This window comes from Pelophylax lessonae, assembly GCF_965119305.1.
Source record: "Pelophylax lessonae genome assembly, chromosome: 8".
In the NCBI taxonomy this organism is placed as follows: domain Eukaryota; kingdom Metazoa; phylum Chordata; class Amphibia; order Anura; family Ranidae; genus Pelophylax; species Pelophylax lessonae.
The window spans coordinates 288,409,300-288,430,688 of record NC_138775.1 but is presented as its reverse complement, the minus strand read 5'-3'; the positions used below and the strand labels follow the sequence as shown (position 1 = coordinate 288,430,688).

Here is a 21,389-nt window from a genome sequence, read left to right as displayed (position 1 = left end):
CTTCTTGCTATAGGGGCACTCATGCGTGCTCGCTAACACAGACACGCAGAGGGCGGCTCAGCCTCACCCCATCCTCACTGACTGACAGAAGCAGGAGCCAATGGCTCCCCCGCTGCTGTGTTTGAGCCAATGAGGATGGAGAGAGCCGCTGCTCTTGTGCATATTGCTGGATTGAGATTGGGCTCAGCTACGTATCTAGGGGGGGGGGGGGGGCTGCATACTGAAAGTATAAAAACCTTCAGCCTTTAGAACCACTTTACGAGAGTCGCTCCTACCAATGGGCTAAACCAGACTCTATCCTTAGCATTTACTTTGATACAATTTAAATAACAGGGAACGATACTGTTAATAAAGACCGTTAACAAAGCTGAATTTCTGGCTGCCATCATTTGCAATATCAAATATGCCAAAAGGATGGAGCTACACTTCAACTTGTAGCTATATTTTATCATAGGTACCATATCAAGCCTGTCATTTGCTCACTAACTAGTAAATTCCATAGAACTTTGTGCCTTGGTAAAACCATCCCCGCTTGGTGAATTGATGGGGCTCCGCCTGGTACGCGCAACACGGCTGCCCCCCTGAGCGCATTGGCAAAAATAAATTATAAAAACGACGTACGAAAACAGCGGCTTGTTTAATTGTCGCATGATCTGATGGCACAAACATAGCAAATGACTATACAAACTGTTGGGAGACAAATTAAATACAAAGTGTCTTCGATTTTGTTTGCTTTTTTTTTTTCTTCTTCTTCTTTAAAAGTTCAATTTCCAAACTAAATTTGTACAAGATTAAGTTTTACATGATCATTTTTCTTTACATCATTTTAAGATTCCTAGGTAATATCGTAAGATTAAAAAGTTGCCGTGTGCACCTAAACGCAGTCAAGATTTGTTTTTTTTCTTCTTCTCGATAGTTTGTATAAAACCAAATGAAATCTCCGCAGCATTACAGAAAAAGCCACAATTGTACATTCACTCCTTGAATTCTGACAAATTAAAAAAAAAAAAAAATTCAACCACTTGTTAGGTTTCTTGTTTTGCAATAAAATTGACAAAAATATTCTTTTCTTCTTTTTTTTTTTTGCAGCAGTAAGGTTGACCTCCGCCTCGGTGCTACAGTTCTTCAGAAAAAGAGCCTTGGCTGCAGCGTTTGGATTAGCTCTGCGAGTTCCGCCAGGTTGGCCTTCGGGTAGTCCGGCGGGACGACAACCAGACTCCGTTGTGGTTCTCGAAGGGCGTTTCACAGCGCGACAAAGACTCTCTCATCTTTTGTACCTGGGAAATGTAGTCAAGGATCGACGTCGTCAAGGTCACTTTTTGGGTCTCCAATTATCATTGGAGAGTCGGGACCCTGAAAGATATGAAAAATTATAATTGGAATTCTGGCTTAAATCACATCAGAACCAGTGGCGTATCATCCCATGTGAGCAGGGTGTTCACTGTGATCCACACTGCACATGGATGGTCCCTCGGTTCACAGCCAGGGATGATCGGTGTGTCAGAAGGACAGCTGTTAGCACCGATCTCCCTGCATGGCTTTACGGCTGGCAGCCGCTTCTCCTCCTCTCCCTCCTGCGGCTTTCAGCTGAAAAGCCATGCTGGGAAATTGGTGCTCTCCCACCACACCGATCTCCAGCTCCCCCCGCGTCCTCCTCCAGGCTCCCCCCGTGTCCTCCTCCATTCTCCAGGCTCCCCCACCCCGTGTCCTCCTCAATCTTCAGGCTCCCCCGTGTCCTCCTCCATCTCCGGGCACCCCCCCGTCCTCCATCTCCAGGCTACCCCCCTCCATCTCCAGGCTACCCCCCCGTGCCCTCCTCCATCTCCAGGCTCCCCCCCGTGCCCTCCTCCATTCTCCAGGCTCCCCTCCATGCCCTCATCCATTCTCCAGGCTCCCACCCCCCTCCAGGCTCCCCCCTGTGTTCTCCTCCATCACCAGGCTCCCCACCGTGTTCTCCTCCAAGCCCCCCCCCCCCCCTGTCCTCCTCCATCTCCACGCTCCCCCCCGGTGTCCTCCATCTCCAGGCTATCCCCCCCCCCCCCGTGTCCTCCACCATCTCCAGGCTACCCCCCCGTGTCCTCCTCCATCTCCAGGCTACCCCCCCCCCCCCGTGTCCTCCTCCATCTCCAGGCTACCCCCCCCCCGTGTCCTCCTCCATCTCCAGGCTACCCCCCCCCCCCGTGTCCTCCTCCATCTCCAGGCTACCCCCCCCCCGTGTCCTCCTCCATCTCCAGGCTACCCCCCCCCCCCGTGTCCTCCTCCATCTCCAGGCTCCCCCCCGTGTCTTCCTCCATCACCAGGCTCCCCACCGTGTCCTCCTCCAAGCCCCCCCCCCCGTCCTCCTCCATCTCCAGGCCCCCCCTCCCCCCCCCCCCGTGTCCTCCTCCATCTCCACGCTCCCCCCCTCCGTGTCCTCCACCATCTCCACGCTCCCCCCCTCCGTGTCCTCCTCCATCTCCACGCTCCCCCCCTCCGTGTCCTCCTCCATCTCCAGGCTACCCCCCGTGTCCTCCTCCATCTCCAGGCTCCCCCCCATGTCCTCCATCTCCAGGCTCCCCGCCGTGTCCTCCTCCATCTCTAAGCTTCCCCCCCCCAGTCCTCCTCCATCTCCAAGCTCCCCCCCCCCAGTCCTCCTCCATCTCCAAGCTCCCCCCCCCCCCCCAGTCCTCCTCCATCTCCAAGCCCCCCCCCCCCCAGTCCTCCTCCATCTCCAAGCTCCCCCCCCCCCAGTCCTCCTCCATCTCCAAGCTCTCCCCCCCCCCCCAGTCCTCCTCCATCTCCAAGCTCCCCCCCCCAGTCCTCCTCCATCTCCAAGCTCCCCCCCCCCCCCAGTCCTCCTCCATCTCCAGGCTACCCCGTGTCCTCCTCCATCTAGGGACAACCACACTAGATAGTGGCTACAATCCAGGAGTAAAATCTTCAGTAGCAACGTAAAGAAGGAAAAAAAATCAAATCAAAAGAGCTAGGAGAAATTAGATTAGTCTTCTACACAGTAGAGCTGAAGAGAAGAAGTCCATCTTCTCGGGAAACTATCAAAAAACTAAGGTGTTGCTGGTAGTATCCTGGGCTACCCAACACTTTTTTTTGACAGTGTCCAATTTTCCAGTAGCTGGCAATGTAACCCAAAAGGTTAAAGACTTCCTGTGTCTCTCAATGAGTTTGAAAGATATATGAACTACAGCTTCCCCCGCACCATTTAAAGTATTGAAGGAAGCCAAAGCTTCTTCTACCTACAATTCTTCTCACCTGTTGCATACTTCTGTCTCCATTCTCATTGGCTGGGCTGCTTTCAGATCCGTTGCTGCTTCCAGATTGGTCCTTTTCATTCAGCAACGCGGTGGCATAGGCCAAAGTGTCCTGGAGCAAAATTATTATGTTACTCACCCATAGTACATCAATCAATGCTAAAAACCTCAGATACGACCTGAAGTCATTTTTCTCACTCTACAATCTGAAATTTCCTCACAATATTCCTTATCTTTATCATTTCTTCTTCTTTCCTCTCTTTCTTACCTTCTTTAGGTTGGTCTTTCCCAACACAATTTCTTTGAGGTTTCCTTTATGGCTTACATTTGTTTTAAAGACTAAAAATTACAATGCTTTAGAGTTAATGGGTTGGGGACAATGGGGGGACTTGTTTGCATCGTCTACTAATGCTTACCCCAGTCGAAGTCCACCCATCCCATGTATGTTCCTTCAGAGCTACTGACAATGTTTAGTTATATGACTGGTTTGGTTTATTTGCCACATTGTCTGTGTGTCTGAGGTTTTTCTCTTTCAATGTTTTTATTGAATTTTCAACAAAGAAAAACAGATGAGCAATATTATACAAAGTGTAAGACCGCATTCACACTGGTCCGACTTGGACCGCGACTTGTCATCCTGACTTGTCGCGGTCCGTCACGCTCCCATTGTGTAGTACAGGACCTGTTCTAATAGGAGCGACACAATTCGCTCCGACTTAGAAAAAGGGTCCTGTACTACTTCGGGGCGACCTGGAGGCGACTTGCATAGACATTCATTGTATGAAGTCTGTGCAAGTCGCGCCAAAGTCACGCTGCACGCAACTTCACAGGTCGCCCCCTTATGTCGGAGGGACGTAGTGTGAACCGAGCCTTAAGGATCAGCCATGCCCTTTACTCTACCTGTGCAGAGATGGTTCTCTGGAAGGTCTTGGCTGTGGACGTTTCATTGGACACGTTACTCTGTGGAGCCCAGCAATGCTCGGACATCTGTGAGGGACATAAAAATGATAAATCACACTTCATAATAACATTATTAGCAGGCACATTCTCATTCTATAACAATTTGGAATGGCTAATACTATACTATAGAATTGTGATTTTTTTTTCCTAGAAGCAGATTTCTGTTACTACATATAGTCCAGAAATATGAATGTCCTACCTTCTTCTGCAACCATTGCACAGCCCAGCTCCAGTGGTGAGAATTCTCTTTGAAATACTCCTTTGCAGCAGCACACCTGTCATCAATACAAAACACCGTGAAACCTTTCCAGCCACTGTTTACATGGGCATTGCGGCAGTTCATTTTTGACCCATAATTACCTGGATCTAAAAAACGGACTGCAGTGTATTCCAATGGGCAGCTGGATGTAACCAGACATACACGATATTACCAAAAGTATTGGGACGCCTGCCTTTACACGCACATAAAATTTAATGGCATCCAAGTCTTAAGCTGGATACACACTATACAATTTCCTTTAGATTTTTTAGATTTACCAAAACCTTATAATATGAGCTCAAACCTAAACACTTTCAATTTGTATGCAATCAGGCAGGCCCTTGCACTACATAGCTGAAGGTAAATCTAAAGGAACAAAAGTTGTATAGTGTGTATCCAGCTTTAGTCCGTAGGGTTCAATATTGAGTTGGCCCACCCTTTGCAGCTATAACAGCTTCAACTCTTCTGGGAAGGTTGTCCACGGGAGTGGGACTATTCTTTCAGAAGCGCATTTGTGAGGTCAGGCACTGATATTGGATGGGAAGGCCTGGCTCACAGTCTCGGGTCTAATTCATCCCAAAAGTGTTCTAATGGGTTGAGGTCAGGACTCTGTGCAGCCCAGTCAAGTTCCTCCACTCCAAACTCGCTCATCCATGTCTTTATGGACCTTGCTTTGTGCACTGGTGCGCAGTCATGTTGGAATAGGAAGGGGCCATCCCCAAACTGTCCCCACAAAGTTGGGAGCATGAAATTGTCCAAAATATTTTTGTATGCCGACGCCTTAAGAGTTCTCTTCACTGGAACTAAGGGGCCAAGCTCATCCCCACACCATAATCCCTCCTCCACCAAAAGATTTGAACCAAGGCACTAAGAAAGATCCAAAAAGACATGGATGAGTTTGGGGTGGAGGAACATGACTGGTCTGCACTGAGTCCTGACCTCAACCCAATAGAACACCTTTGATATGAATTATTGTGGAGACTGTGAGCCAGGCCTTCTCTCCAAAATCAGTGCCTGACCTCACAAATTCAGATTCGTTGGATCAAACAGAAAAAGTTTCCATCCTGGTCCTCTTTTTCTGACCTAACTGAATGTGGGCAGATATAGGCAGGAATACAATGGAGAGATGTGAAAGTAATCAGAGGCCGGGTGCATGTCTGATCCGTAGTCCAAACAGTAGATTCACAAAAGAAGGTAGACCGCACTCCGACATGAAAGAATTAATCGATTTATTCAAATGAAGAAAATTCCAAAGTGACAATCATGAAGACATCATGGACAAGTTGTGATTATCAGTTATGATTAGGCGAATGTAATTTGTGAAACGCATCAACTTCTCCTTTGTTTGTTGACTTGTCCATGTCGTCTTCATGATTGTCACTTTGGAATTTTCTTCATTTGAATAAATCGATTGATTCTTTCATGTCGGATTGCGGTCTATCTTCTTTTGTGAATCTACATTGTTTGGACTACGGATATAGGCAGACACATATCTGCTTACATCCGGGCACCAACAGGGATTATATGGGTCCACTTTTAACTCCATCACAGGATGTAGGAAGAATTGGATACATGAGACATCCATTTCTGTTCTGACTCAGCATTGGATCAGTCTAGGACCACCTTGAGATGGAATGGAGGGCGCCATGTGAAAGGTGTCTAACACCACAGAGATGAGACAGACCCCCATTATCTGACAAAAAGATCTCTGACCTATGGATCTTACAATCTATAGATCGCCGATACTTACTTCTGAGCCAAAGTAACCAGGAACTTCACACACTGGTAGCAGCGGCTGCTGTCTATGTGATTGCTGTGGTGCATCAAAGCTGAAGAAATAAGAAAAAAGTAATCATTAGTTCTGAAGATATGGCAAACTTTCACGCACTTGAAAAAAACTGTTACGTTGTATTTTTTCTTATACTGTAATAGTTATTGGCAATGTTACACTATTTAAGTCCGCAATCATTGCTGACCAAATCTAGATTGCCAAAGGCACCTCTACTCAGTCCTCCTTGTCCGATAAACATACTGTACTGTGCAAACAAGAAGACGTTGGACAAAGGATCCCCTAATGTGATTTATGGCCAACATACTTATAACATGATGCAATGATAGTTAAAGTCAGGGGCCGTAACCTGGCAGTTCACACAGGGTGTCCTGTCCAACTCAGAAGTAGGTTTGAGAGGGAGAGCTTTTAATGAATAGGATTAATTTTTAAAAGCGGAACTAAACTCCCCACTATACTCGCCTCCATCGGCCTCTCATCTTCTCCGCAGGTGCTGGTATCTCAGCCTCTTCATTGGCTGGCGGGGAATGAAGTCATCCAACACATGAAAGTTATTCATTCTAGCACAGCCACAGCTGGGCCGGCAACCCACACAGAGCAGGGCCGGCAACCCACACAGAGCAGGGCCGGCAACCCACACTGACCTGGGCCGGCAACCCACACTGACCTGGGCCGGCAACCCACACTGACCTGGGCCGGCAACCCACACTGACCTGGGCCGGCAACCCACACTGACCTGGGCCGGCAACCCACACTGACCTGGGCCGGCAACCCACACTGACCTGGGCCGGCAACCCACACTGACCTGGGCCGGCAACCCACACTGACCTGGGCCGGCAACCCACACTGACCTGGGCCGGCAACCCACACTGACATGGGCTGGCAACCCACACTGACATGGGCCGGCAACCCACACTGACATGGGCCGGCAACCCACACTGACATGGGCCGGCAACCCACACTGACATGGGCCGGCAACCCACACTGACATGGGCCGGCAACCCACACTGACATGGGCCGGCAACCCACACTGACATGGGCCGGCAACCCACACTGACATGGGCCGGCAACCCACACTGACATGGGCCGGCAACCCACACTGATATGGGCCGGCAACCCACACTGACATGGGCCGGCAACCCACACTGAGCTGTAAACGTGCAGCTCATTGTACATTTAGTAGAAAAGCAGGTGTGAAGAATGGTGAAACATTCCCATAGACACTCCTAAACCTTGTGGACAGCCTTCCCAGAAGAGTTGAAGCTGTTATAGCTGCAAAGGGTGGGCCAACTCAATATTGAACCCTACGGACTAAGACTAGGATGCCATTAAAGTTCATGTGCGTGTAAAGGCAGGCGTCCCAATACTTTTGGTAATTAGGTGTATAGAGCTGCATGATTCTGAATAAAACATGAATCACGTTTTTTTTTGTGTAGAACAAAGATCACGATTCTCTCACGATTTTTGGCGTAACATCTTTCACTTTCTACAAAAAAATTTGGTAAATTACTGGTTTGTTTTTTTAAATTCATTATAGTGTATTTAAACTTGTGAACAACAAGTGTCAGAAAAAGGCCTGGTCTTTAAGTGGTTAAACTGACCTCATTTACAGACTAAAGATCATCCCTTTGATCTAAAAGAACCAAATGATACAATGTTTCTTTTTATCTCAGCGCTGAGCAATGTTGTGATAAACTTTGCTGGCTGCCCTTTTTTTTTCCCCTTGACAGCTCTGAGCAGAGAACGGCTCTGCATGGTTACATGAATTGTGGAAATGCCGGATTAAGATCGTGAGGGGGGTTGAATCGAGATTGCGGTTTTTAACAATTAATCGGTCAGCTCTAGTATAGATGTATAAATAATCGCTGTTATGGAGTGAGATTTAACAGAACTGTATTAATGGTTTTGGCACTTGCTCTCTGCTTTCTGGGTATGGCTCCTAGATTGTGGAAATATTCGTTTATCCTTCCATGCAACAAAAAACGCCCACAAAGAATTGTGAATGCCATCAAGAATCAGCATGGAAGGCAATGGATAGAAAAAGGAGGGTATTCTGGAAGATTGAGTATCAGAGAAAAGGATTTTGCTGGGGAGAAGGGGAAAGGGGAGAGATTGAGAGGTACATGAGACCCCAGCAAATAGAGGGTGCAGATACCGTGGTAGGTGCAGGGCTGCTGTCAGAAATCCCGGGGCCCCGTACAGCCTGACAGAGCCCCCCCCCCCCCCCCCCCCAAAATGTATCAAAACGATATTTCCGCTAAAAATACACTAAACTCATTATATAATTTTTTTTTTTTACAGGACAGGGAAGCCTGCAGCGCTGGGGGGGGGGGGGTGCACACAGTGAAAGTGGGCACATGAGGAGGGGGGTCAGAGGCAGGCAGAATAGGAGGGGGTCGGTAGCAGAGAAGCAACTAAAACGATGCCCTGTGTTGGTGTCTCTCCTTGCAGCAGCTGAAAGCTGGCAGGAGGTGGGAGAAACTGGCTTTCAGTTGCTAACAGAGAGCCGTACAGGGCTACCATCTGTAATTTCTCCTCCGCACTGATTCCCTGTGCTGTTGGGGCCCCCTACAGGATGACTGGTGGTCCCCCCGCCCTATCAGCAGCCCTGGGTAGGTGATGTTGGGACCACGATCACATTTTAAATGCTAGTTGTAAGACCATCAGGTACTATAGACAAGGTGACAATGCATTCACCCCTATACTTTCAACCAACCTCTTTTGCTACCGAGACCACAACATTATTTTTTTAACGTAATCTTTCAATTTTACCTAAAAGCCCGTCTGACTCAAAGGCAAACTTCAGCCTCTGCATCTGAATGGGGTCTTCAATCACCTGCAGAAGAAAAAATAAGAATTTACTTCTCAGTACAGTACAAAAGACAAAACACTGGACACCCCGCAGACTTTTAAAGCACTCATATATGAAAAATACTTTTTATTGGTATAGACCAGGGAATCCCAAACTACGGCCCTGCAGTTGTTCAGGAACTACAATTCCCATCATTCCTAGTCATGTATGTGAATGTCAGAGTTTTACAATGCCTCATGGGATGTGTATTTCTGCAACAGCTGCAGGGCCGTAGTTTGGAAATCCCTGGTATATACATGAAAAACTATTTTGTATACAGAGATTAAGAAAATATACAAGACCTTACAGATCCAGAAGAGTTAAGTAGCAGTCCTGGTGGTTGGACAAAAATATGGAAACTTTACATGATTTGCAGGTGTCACAGTGAGGATATGTTTGGCGCTGAAAGTGGAAGCGATATAACACTGCTTTGCTTCCGATGTGTGATGAGACACCGAGCCAACAGTTGGGAGGCCTCACTTTCATCATTCACTGCTATTAATATGGAGTGATGTCCGAGCTTATGGAGATTCAAAGAGGGCAAACTGTTGGTGCCGCTTAGCTGATGCCTCTGTGACTGAAGTTGCCAATTTGCCGTGTCGCAAAGTATATTATCAAAGGTTATAATGGCTGTGACGGTACTCACCGTCACTGGGAGTGAAAGACAGATACTTAAGGGACACAGAGAATATGGTTTGGATAACTTCAAATGGGAGAGTAATATTTATCAACAATATCTCTCAAGAACTATGAAGATTTAATCCCACTTTGCACTGTGAGACCTATAGCCTGTTGCCATGAAGTCTGTGACACCTAGATGTGTATTCCATGTACTTCAATGAAGGAGACGGACAGACTGTCATTGGCAGTCTTGGCCTATTGTCTATCTATTGAGGTGGGATGTGTATTGTGTGAAGTCTGCCTGTCCCAATGTTCTGTCCAGATGGCTAGATAATTAGTTCAGTTTAATTCAGTTTCTGTATACAATTTCATATTCATATGATAATGTAATCAGGCAAAAGGGAGAGATTGTGTATACTGTATGGGAGTGTAAAACTCTTTTTATTGGATTGTTAATTTCATGTCCTGTTCCCCACAAGGTCCACTTGGGCAGTAACCTTGTGGGGGAAAACTGTATAAAAGAGCAGCCGTACCATTAAACCTAGAGTTCTACTTCACCCTCGAGTCCTGACTCTTATTGGGGGAATCTGCTACAAGGGATTGCTATGCTCTTCATAATTCCTTGAATAATCACTAAGCTCTTGCAAGAGCTTGTTCTTGTTCCTGCTTCACTCTCTGGGGAAAGAGGTTCACCCACTGGAACCTGAAGCCTTGTCGTAGGTCCAGGGTGGGTAGGAGACGGCGAGACCCCAACTAAGCTGCGGCGGTTCGTGGGGTCTGCGGTGGTTATGGTGTCTAGTAGAGTGCTTGGAGCCCTCCGGAAGCACAAGGAGCATTAGTCAACGGAGGTACCCAGTCGAGGTACCAGTTGATCCGTTACAATGGCATATACAGTTTCTGGGAAACAGTCGTCTGATAAGCATAAGCACGGTCGACATGGTCAACTGACCAAAAGGAGACAACGGACATTACACAGGATTGTGACCCAGAATAGGAAAATTGCTGCTGACAGCAGAGCTCAGTCGTCCAAAATCCATGTCCACAAAAACTGTGCGGAGGGAACTCCATAAGCAAAACATTCACAGACGAGCTGCAAGTGCCAAATTACTAGTGACCGATAATAATGCTAAGAGGAGGAGAGAGTGGTGGAATACCCATAAATCGTGGACTATCGATCAATGTAAGCCTGTAATATGGTCTGATGAATCGAGCTTCGCACTGTTCCCAACTACGGAACGTGTGGCAAACACCATCCCAAGCTTACAAGCAGGACTGTCTTGTGCCAATGGTAAAGCACGGTGGAGGAACAATTATGGTATGGTCAAGCCATATCCTGGTATTTTGCATCACTTTGAAAGGTAGAGTCACTGCCAAATGTACAAATTTTGGCTGACAAAATGCACCCTATGTTGTAGGCATTTTTTCCCCTGAAGACAGCGCCATTTACAAAGACCATAATGTTCAAATTCACGCTTCGAAGAGCATGCAGACAAAGTCTCACACCTTCCCTGGGTGCCGCAGTCGCCGGACCTCAAAACGAGCCACTATGGTCAATATTGGCGCACAAAGTTCGGGCTCGTTTTCCGGCTCTGCCATCTCTGCGGGAACTGGAACGATTTTGCATGAAGAGCAGTATCAGATTCCATTAATCCAGCATCCAAGACTTACATTTGTCAATTTCCAGGAGAATTCAGGGCCGTCCTGGATGCCAAAAGGCATTAGGTAACAATTCTTTTACCTGGTTTTTCCATAATTTTGTCCAACCCCTGTATACAGTGGGGAAAATATTTACTTGATCCACTGCAGATTTTGTGAATTTGCCCACGACAAGAGGACAGAATATACACCAAAATCCAGAAAAAAACACATGATACAAATGTTATAAACTGAGTTGCAGTTCAGTGAGTAAAATAAGTATTTAATTACCAAGCAAAACATGACTTAGTACTTGGTGGAGGAACCCTTGTTGGCAGGCAAAGAGGTAAGATGCTTCTTGTAGTTGGTTACCAGGTTCGCACACATCTCAGGAAGGATTTTGGTCCACTCTTTACAGATCTTCTCTAAATCCTTAACGTTTCTTGGCAACTTGAAGTTTCAGCTCCTTCCATACTTTTTTTTTTTTTATAGGATTAGGGTCTGGAGACTGGCCAGGCCACTCTTTGACCTTAATGTGCTTATTCTTAGGCCACTCCTTTGTTGCCTTGGTGGTATGTTTTGGGTAATTGTCATGCTGGAAGACCCATCTTCAGAGTTCTGGCTGAGGATTTCTCATACAATATTTTAAAATACATGGCCCCGTCCATTGGCCTCCACCTCAGTGCTTGACTGTGGGGATGGTTGGTGTTCTTAGGGTTACAGACAGCATTTTTCTTCCAAACATGGCGAGTCAAGTTAATGCCAAAGAGCTCAATTCTGGTCTCATCTGACCACAGCACTTTCTCTCAATCCTTCTCTGAATCATTTAGATGTTCATTGGCAAACTTCAGATGGGCCTGTACATGTGCCTTTTTGAGGAGGGGGACCTTGCGGGCGCTGCAGGATTTGTGTTACCAATGGTTTGTTTGGTGACTGTGGTCCCAACTGCCTTGAGATCATTCACAAGCTCCTCCCGTGTAGTTCTGGGCTGATCCCTCACTTTTCTTATGATCATCCCTACCCCATGAGGCAAAATGTTGCATGGAGCTCCAGACCAAAGGCTATTGATGGTTATTTTGTATTTCTTCCATTTGCAAATAATTGCTCCAAAAGTTTGACAACATCCTTTGACAACTCTTTGGTCTTGTCCATGATGGTGAAGTTTAAATGGAAGAAAGATTCTGTGGATAGGGGCCTTTTATACACATAACAAGTTGTCGTTAGGAGCACCTTCTTAGGCCCCTTTCACACATGCTGTCCGTTTGTCATCCATCCGTTGACGGATGAAAAATGGACATCAATGTATCTCTATGTAAAAACGGATGGCAACGGATGATCATCAGTTAACATCCGTTTTCATCCACTTCCGTCAATGTCCATTTTTTTGAACGGATGAATGCCCTATTTTTCATCCGTCAAAAAAATGAATCGGACGAAAAACGCACGACAACGGACGAAAAACGCACGACAACGGACGAAAAACGGACGACAACGGACGAAAAACGGACGAAAAACGGACGACAACGGATGAAAAACGGACAACAACGGATGAAAAACGGACAACGGATGAAAAACGGACGACAACGGATGAAAAACGGACGACAACGGATGAAAAACGGACGACAACGGATGAAAAACGGACGACAACGGATGAAAAACGGACGACAACGGATGAAAAACGGACGACAACGGATGAAAAACGGACGACAACGGATGAAAAACGGACGACAACGGATGAAAAACGGACGACAACGGATGAAAAACGGACGACAACGGACGAAAAACGGACGACAACGGACGAAAAACGGACGACAACGGACGAAAAACGGACGACAACGGACGGAAAACGGATGACAACTGACGAAAAACGGATGACAACTGACGAAAAACGGATGACAACTGACGAAAAACGGATGACAACTGACGAAAAACGGACGACAACTGACGAAAAACGGATGACAACTGACGAAAAACGGATGACAACTGACGAAAAACGGATGACAACTGACGAAAAACAGATGACAACTGATACATTTTGACGTGACTGAACTGAACGGACCGTATGTGTGAAAGGGGCCTTAAATTGACAGGACTAATCTGTGTACCACATGAGCACATATTGTAGCCAGTCTGTGGGGGCCAGAATTAGGGAATCAAATATTTTACTCACTAAACTGACAAACTCAATTCATAACATTTGTATTATGTGTTTTTTTCTGGATTTTTTGGTTGATATTCTGTCTCTATCTTTAAAAATAGACCTATGATAAAAATTATAGACCCTTCATTTCTTTGTAAGTGGACAAATCTGCAGGGGATCAAATTATTATTTCCCCACTGTATACCATACATCACAAATAATCAACCAATATGAAATTACAGGTAAGATGTATTTATTCAACACATTTTTGCCGGGGGTGAGACTGGACCAAATGTCAACACATTTTCCAGAACTGAAGTTCACTTCTTCAGGAGACCGGATGAGGAAATACATCCTCTAAAGCAGGGATATGCAAATTTTGGCCCTCCAGCTGTTGCAAAACTACAAGTCCCATCATGCCTCTGTGTGTCATGCTTGTGGCTGTCAGAGTCTTGCTTTGCCTCATGGGACTTGTAGTTCTGCAACAGCTGGAGGTCCACAGTTTGCATATCCCTGCTCTAAAGGTTCTCAGTACGGTAACAGTTATAGCCATTTAGGCTTAAATTAAATAGTCTATAATATTAGAGTAGTGAACTTTTCAAATTAATATAAAAACCCCACAAGCATTACTGATTACATTAAATATGTAGCGCTGATTCTACTGTGAAGCACCTTCGAGAGTACATGGAGTCGATCACCTGTTCGGACATGACCGGTGACCAGGAGGTGTTAAATCTAAGCAGGAACACTATCACATGTATGGACCGGTATAAAGCCCCGTACACACGCAACGATTATCGGCCGACCGATCGTCTGTCTTTTGTCCAGAGTTGTGTTTTGTTGGTTGGAATGTGCCTAGACTGCACACAAATTTTCTCGGCCAACAAAATTCTACTTCAGAAGTGATGTCATGTGTTAGTTTGCTTTCTTTGTGTTCTTTCTTCTCTGAGCATGCCCAGTCTTGCTCATTAGATTTTTCCCTGTCGAAATCTGCACTGACTGCACGAAAATCGGCAGTGTTTTGATGGCGGACAAAAATTTTATAGCCTGCACACCAGATTTTTTTCGGCCGAAAAGTCGGAGTCGGTTGTCGGAAGCATCATACTAACAAGCCGAAAATCGGCAGATTGGTCGTCGGGCGAAAATTCCCTGCCGATTTTCAACGCGTGTGTACGAGGCTTTAGGATTGGAAAGCAGGAAAGCTGAATGCCAGTGCAGATATTGTTTTTTTCCAGCGTACGTACCAGAATGTCAAGCAGGAGGGTGAACATATTCTTCAGTTCATGAGGTGGAGCCGTCTCCAGCTGGTTCTGTGGGGTAAATACAGAAGAAAGCAAAAGAGTTGAACTGGAGGGCCAGAGTTTGAAGACCCCTGAGTTATACAGTTAGTTACACCCCCCAACAAAGCTAAACACAGCTAATTCATGGATTTTCAACTTTCACTGGAGACTTGAGAAACTATTTTTGCTGCAAAGTCTGTTCACTGTTAAAGCGTAGTTCCGGGCACAAAATCAATCTTTTTTTTTGTGCCCGTCCGCTTGTTCACCTTCACCTGAAACAGAATTGGTTAGGTTTTTTTTTTTTTTGTACTCCCCTTGTAATTGTAGATCGAAGATACTCACCTATTCTTCACTTCCTCCCTCTGTGCCGTGGCTCCGCCGTCACTTCCGGGCTTGCACTGATTCCTGGGAGCTGAACGTCATTGCTCCCAGGAATCAATGCAACGGCACCGGCCCCGCTTGTCACTTCCGAGGCTAAACAGCTTCTGGGCATGCCCAGAAGCTGTGGAGGAATGCGGCGCCGCCCCGGAAGTGACGAGAGGGGCCGGTGCAGGCGCATTTTGGGAGAAGAGGACGCGGAAGAAGACGCGGAAGAGGATCGCGCCGGCTTCAGCTGCCCACAAGAGAGATGGAAACGCTGTGGAAGAAAGTATTTCTTCTTGCAGGTAAGTGCGAACCGGGACAGATCAGAGGCTAGCCATTGTGGAATGTGCTAGCCCTGACTGTCCCGGGGGTATGTTTATTGAAAAATGGTTTCTGTGCCCGGAACTCCGCTTTAAAGACCTCAGAGCTGGCAGGATTTCTAAACTTCCCTCCAACACTGGTATCGGAAACACACCGATTTAAAAGTAAAAAATATTATTCAAGCTAGCCATTCTTAACCTAGGATTCCATCAATATTGCTAGGGGTTTGCTGGAGCTGTGGCTGATTTACGTCCCATTTTATGGTGCCTGCAAAGTTTTAGGGCCATTGTAAAATACCAGACAAAAAATGAATTGTAATGGTCCCCTGCGCTCAAAAGAGAAAGCGGACCACCTATCTGGGATATCCACACTTGAATTCCCAATTTAAGGTGGATTGCTGCTACTTGAAGTAAAACCAATAATATTGCAACACCAACTAATCTTAATAGAAAAACTGGCATCAGTAGCGCAATCATGTGTTCCTTGGGAGTGCTTTCTGTTTGGGGGAGGTGCTTTGACTGGGGAAGACAGAGGTCTGTGTTCTTGCTTAGCAGAAACACAAAATCTCCATCTTCCCCTCTCACAGAACGGCGGCCTGCCTGGTTTACATACACAGACCACCATTCTGCCTCTCTCCTGAACAATCGCGAGGTCCCAGTGAACATCAAACCCGTTGATTGGCTCCCGCTGTGTCCATTCACAGCGGGAGAGGGTCGCCGGTGACATGCGCGCCCCAGACCCATTGCACGAAACCACGTACAGGTACCTCATTTCGCGCAGGATGGCCGCCCTGCTGCAGTATTTATGTGTAGGGCGGTCCAGAAGAAGTTAACTATGTGGCTCAGGACTAAAAGACGACTGATCTTAAATGAGATCAAGATATGTAAATTCAGAAACAAGGATATAAACCAACAGAATCAAAGAATGATCAACTTTGTACCTTAATGAAGTGCAGTGCGGTGAGCGAGAAACGTTCGTTACAGAAACAACAATAAACCAGCATCTCAATCAGTACAGAGAGCGGCCCGGGGAGCTCCCGCATCGCAAACATCACCTGAGAAACAGAGAAGGTAGAAATGTTATTGTAGATATAAAACAATCGTATTATGCTTCTAATGCGGTCAATAAAGGGAATTATAGGACACCTCACTAAGATAAGGTGAGCATTTAAGGAATTTTCATGCGCATATACACAATATTCATGTCTTAATTAGATTCTGTTGCTAAAATAAATATGTAATATAGAATCCTTTCTGCAAAAATGATAATCCACCCCAAACTCGCTCATCCATGTCTATATGGACCTTGCTTTGTGCACTGGTCCAAATCAATTGGTGGAGGGGAGATTATGGTGTGGGGTTGTTTTTCAGGGGTTGGGCTTGGCCTCTTCGTTCCAGTGAAGGAAACTCTTAAGGTGTCAGCATACCAAGACATTTTGGACAATTTCATGCTCCCAGTTTTGTGGGAACAGTTTGGGGATGGCCCCTTCCTGTTCCAACATGACTGCACACCAGTGCACAAAGCAAGGTCCATAAAGACATGGATTAGCGAGTTTGGGGTGGAGGAACTTGGCCTGCACCTCAACCTGATAGAACACCTTTGGGATGAATTAGAGCGGAGACTGCGAGCCAGGCCTTCTGGTCCAACATTAATGCCTGACGTCATAAATGCACTTCGGGAAGAAAAGTCAAACATTTCATAGACACACTCCTAAACCTTGTGGACAGCCTTCCCATTCATCCATCATGCACTGACTTGCTGACCACTGACTGTTTCGGATTCCTATTTCAGAGGGAACTTCACGTTTTGAGTCAGCTGGCTTTCTCTACATGTCAGTGCACCTCTTGAAGCAAACAACCATTCCTCCATAATTATTATTGTAGACAACCCAGTGACACCATCCTTGCAATATTGCAGTGTGGTGGAAGCCTGTGCCCCTCGTGGAGGCCTGTCTGCGATTCCATGTGGGACATCTATTGAGGCGAATGCCGGCCCTATTTGGTGATGACTCAAGATGCAGCTTTATATTGTGGTTGTAGACCCCTGATGAAGAAATAAACTTTTTATTTCAAAACCCGTTGGGTTCCTTGCTGTGCCCATGTGAACAGTTTCATGAATGCTGGTCTTACAGATTGAGAGGTTGTAAACTCATAATTTTCACTTTAGCTTATTTTAATCTGCAGAAACAAAGCAGTTGATAGATGCCTGTAAAAGATTTCTTACTTGTTTATTCTTCCTGTAATCCTTCCTGTAATTTTTTCTGACGTCATCTGCGCATGCCCAGTGTGTTATCTAATCCACGGCACGTCTGCATGCCGTTTCTGAACTCTCCCTGTTCTGTCAGGGCACAGCTAAGTCTCGCGATTAGCTATGCCGTTCTTTCCAGCTTCCTGTCATCTCACAGGGGGAGTGAGCATGACAGTTTACACAAGGGGAGGGGGGAGGGGGGAGGAGGGAGCGAGTGAGTGAAAATTCCAAGCATTCCAAGACAGTGTGAGAGACTGAGAGAGCACGTCTTACACAGAGAGTCTTACAACTACAGTAAGGGCGGAAATGACGGCAGCAGGGGGAGCATAAAACAGGACTAGACATGGCGCTGCCTACACCAAGGAAGAGGAAAAAGATAAACTTTAAAATAAAGGTATTTCTAGACAGTTATGATGTGAATATTTAATGTGAAATGTAATTATATTGCATGTACGTTTAATACATTGTAAAAGTTTGATTTTCATAGCTGAGTTTACTTCCTCTTTAAACTGCTTGTATTTATGTATTTTTTAGGTGTTTGTGTATTTGTAACTTTTTGGAATAAGGCTCCTTTCACACGGCCGCTCCGTGTGTCCGCAAATCATCCCATCCGTTTGCGGATGATTTGCGGACATAATGTAAGTGAATGGCACTGCGGGTGTCAGTGGAATACCATCCGCTGACACCCGATTTTCCTCCTTTCAGTTCTGTTCCGTTTTTACAAATGGAACAGAACCCCATTTTTCCTTCCGTGTAAAAAACGGAAAGGAAGGAAAATCGGATGTCAGCGGTGTCATCCGCTGACATCCGCAGTGCCATATACTTACATTATGTCCGCATATCATCCGCAAACGGATAGGATGATATGCGGGCACACGGAGCGGATGACAGAAATGTCATCCACTCCGTGGAAAAAAAAAAAAAAAGTCCCGCAGCGGACCTTTCACACGGAGCGGCCGTGTGAAAGGAGCCTTATTCTTTGTAATACATTTTGATATATATATATCACTTTCATTGATATTTACTCATCGGTTACTTCTGCCCCTAAAAATCCCATTCAGGAGGAAAATTCTGTTTGTAGCCTTCTCAGAAGAGTTGAAGCTGTTAAAGGGTGGGCCAATTCAATACTGACCCTACAGACTAAGACTGGGATGCCATTAAAGTTCATGTGGGTGTAAAGGCAGGCGTCCCAATACTTTTGGTAATAAAGTGTGTGACGGTAGCACAGTCACTGGGAGTGAAAGACCGATACTTAATGGTTTGGATTGCTTCAAGTGGGACAGTAATATTTGTCAGCAATATCTCTCAAGAATTATTAAGATTTAATCCCACTTTACACTGTCAGACCTATAGCCTGCTGCCATGAAGTCTGACTCCTAAATAATCATAGCAATACGTAGATGTGTATTCCATGTACTTCAATGTAGGAGACGGACAGACTGTCATTGGCAGTCTTGTCCTATTGTCTATCTATTGAGGTGGAATGTGGATTGTGTTAAGTCTGCCTGTCCCATTGTTAAATGTTAATGACCTCACATGGTTATATCCAGATGGCTAGATAATTAGTTCAGGTTAATTCGGTTTCTGTATACAATTTCATCTGCATATGATAATGTAATCAGGCAACCCCTGACCTGTGTGTGGTAATATGATCAGGAGGGGGAGGTCCATGCTGTATATAAATTCTGTGTGACTGTTCAATAAAGAGTGATTCCAGTACAAGATACGTTGATGGCTAGCTTTGTATGAGGGTGGCTGGGAAAATCTGGTATATACATTCCTGACTGCAAGGAAGCCGTATACTGACGGAAGACCACAAACACAGTGTGGGTCGGCGGTTCTGTTATATAGTGTATATCAGACAAACTTATGAAGACAAATACTGCCACATATCAACACATAATCCATACAAGTATATATATATATATATATATATATATATATATATATATATATATATATATATATATATATACACACACTGACACATGGAGCAGCTCACCTCTAGCAAATAAGGCTTTCCTTCTGGCATAAACATCAAAGCTTCAACTTCTGGATGAAGCGCCAGTGGGGAACTCTGTGTGCTTGGAGGGTGAGGCTTGAACAGACCAGGAGCTGGGAAAAAAAGAAAAAAAACACAAAGGACAGGTCAGAATTCTACATGAATGTTTTTTTTTTTTTTTTTTTAATATTCGTTACATGTGACATTACATTTTAGTTTTAGAATGGAATTTTACTGCCTAGACTTTACAACTCGTCCAATCAAAGCATACACTGAATGGCGCCCGAGCTGAGCTCCTGCATTTGCAATGCACCATGCCGGCTGCTCAGCACGGGACGCAGAAGCAAGTGGAGATCACTGAAGAAGCGATGTAGTAGTGGTGTGATTTTCAGCTTCCATCAGGAGGGGGATGTCCATGCTGTATATTAACTGTGTGAGTTGTTCAATAAAGGAGAAGGTTCCAGAATTTGAACAAGCTAAGTTGTCGGCTAGCTTTGTATGGGGGCGGTTAGGATATTTGATATCTATTTTCAAGACTGGGGTATACTGATGGAGGTCCAAAAGCACAGTGTGGATCTCAGGTTCAGTTACATTGGTGGCAAGCGGTGAGATGATTCCTGCAGTCTGGGACATCCAAACCTCCACCGGGATCCAAGGTCCGGTTAGCAGGAGAGGAGAGGTACAGATACCAGCCGCCATGGAAAAGGAATTCGGAAGGAGGTTGTGAGAGATGCGGATACAACAGGGGACCAGTGTCAGAGCAGGTCCTGCTAGGATGGCATGATTCTGTGTGCTTGGATCTCTGGAAAGAAAATGCTAGCCTTTGAGCAACGCCACCAGGGAAAAATCCTCCCTTCCATCCAGAAAAGGTACTGGTCGTGGTATGGATTGCGGGAACGATTTTTGGGACATCGATCAGGTATGGTATAAATATAGTTACATTGGTCCAAGCTGGAACAATGAAACTATGAAAAATATACAATGCCTGGAACTCTTCTTCAACTGCTTGCTGACCACCCTACAGCACTTTTACTGCTACAGGGCGGAAGCTGTGTGCCGGTGTTATAAAATATTCCTCGACCGCGTCATGAACAGCTGGTGTCACAACAATGCGCAGAGGATATTCATGGGTCAAGGAAAATTATAGAATTGAGCTGCTAAGCTGTAGGAAAGGAAAGGGAGGTGGAGATACATCAGTGCTGGCAGCAGTGGGAGGGGCCTAAATCTGTGCTTGGAGAGGGGGTAGGAGTCAGCTGTTCATAAAATTGTATGGGAGGTCGTAGAAAATTATAGAGCCCCGTCTCCTCCAATCAGGGGCCAAAGAGTCCAAGTTTCCACGCAGCCCTCGCACTGGAGACTTGCTAAACACAACTAAAGTGAATTAACCCCTTACATGCCGAGTGATCGGCTAGATCTGGATGACAGCGGGACACGGCCAGACACAGGCTGGATGACAACAATCCGGCACATGTCCGGTTCAGTTCTCTCCTCACGCTGTACACACAACGATCGGCATCATCCCTGCCTCATCAGTGCCACATCAGTGTGTCCCTCCCATTGTCCAGCCTGTGTCCCGTCCCCCCCCCCCCCCCCCTCATCGGCCAAGCCTGTGTCCTCCCATCAACCAGCCCGGGTCCCTCCTCCCAACCAGCCTGTGTCTGGCCATGTCCCGCTGT

The 21,389-nt window shown here is 46.0% G+C and overlaps 1 protein-coding gene across 1 annotated transcript in view; it reads right to left on the bottom strand.

Annotated features, from left to right (window-relative positions):
• Window positions 1-839: 839 nt before the first annotated feature.
• Window positions 840-21,389, bottom strand: part of USP24 (ubiquitin specific peptidase 24) — a 215,226-nt gene continuing 194,676 nt past the window's right edge. The window contains exons 59-67 of the mRNA XM_082264831.1: window positions 19,714-19,826; window positions 16,405-16,518; window positions 14,745-14,810; window positions 9,026-9,089; window positions 6,215-6,293; window positions 4,405-4,480; window positions 4,146-4,232; window positions 3,247-3,357; window positions 840-1,353 (exon numbers count right to left, since the gene is read on the bottom strand). Of these exons, the coding sequence (XP_082120957.1) occupies window positions 1,291-1,353; window positions 3,247-3,357; window positions 4,146-4,232; window positions 4,405-4,480; window positions 6,215-6,293; window positions 9,026-9,089; window positions 14,745-14,810; window positions 16,405-16,518; window positions 19,714-19,826 (773 nt within the window). The 3' untranslated portion in view covers window positions 840-1,290. The remainder of the gene's footprint in view (window positions 1,354-3,246; window positions 3,358-4,145; window positions 4,233-4,404; window positions 4,481-6,214; window positions 6,294-9,025; window positions 9,090-14,744; window positions 14,811-16,404; window positions 16,519-19,713; window positions 19,827-21,389) is intronic.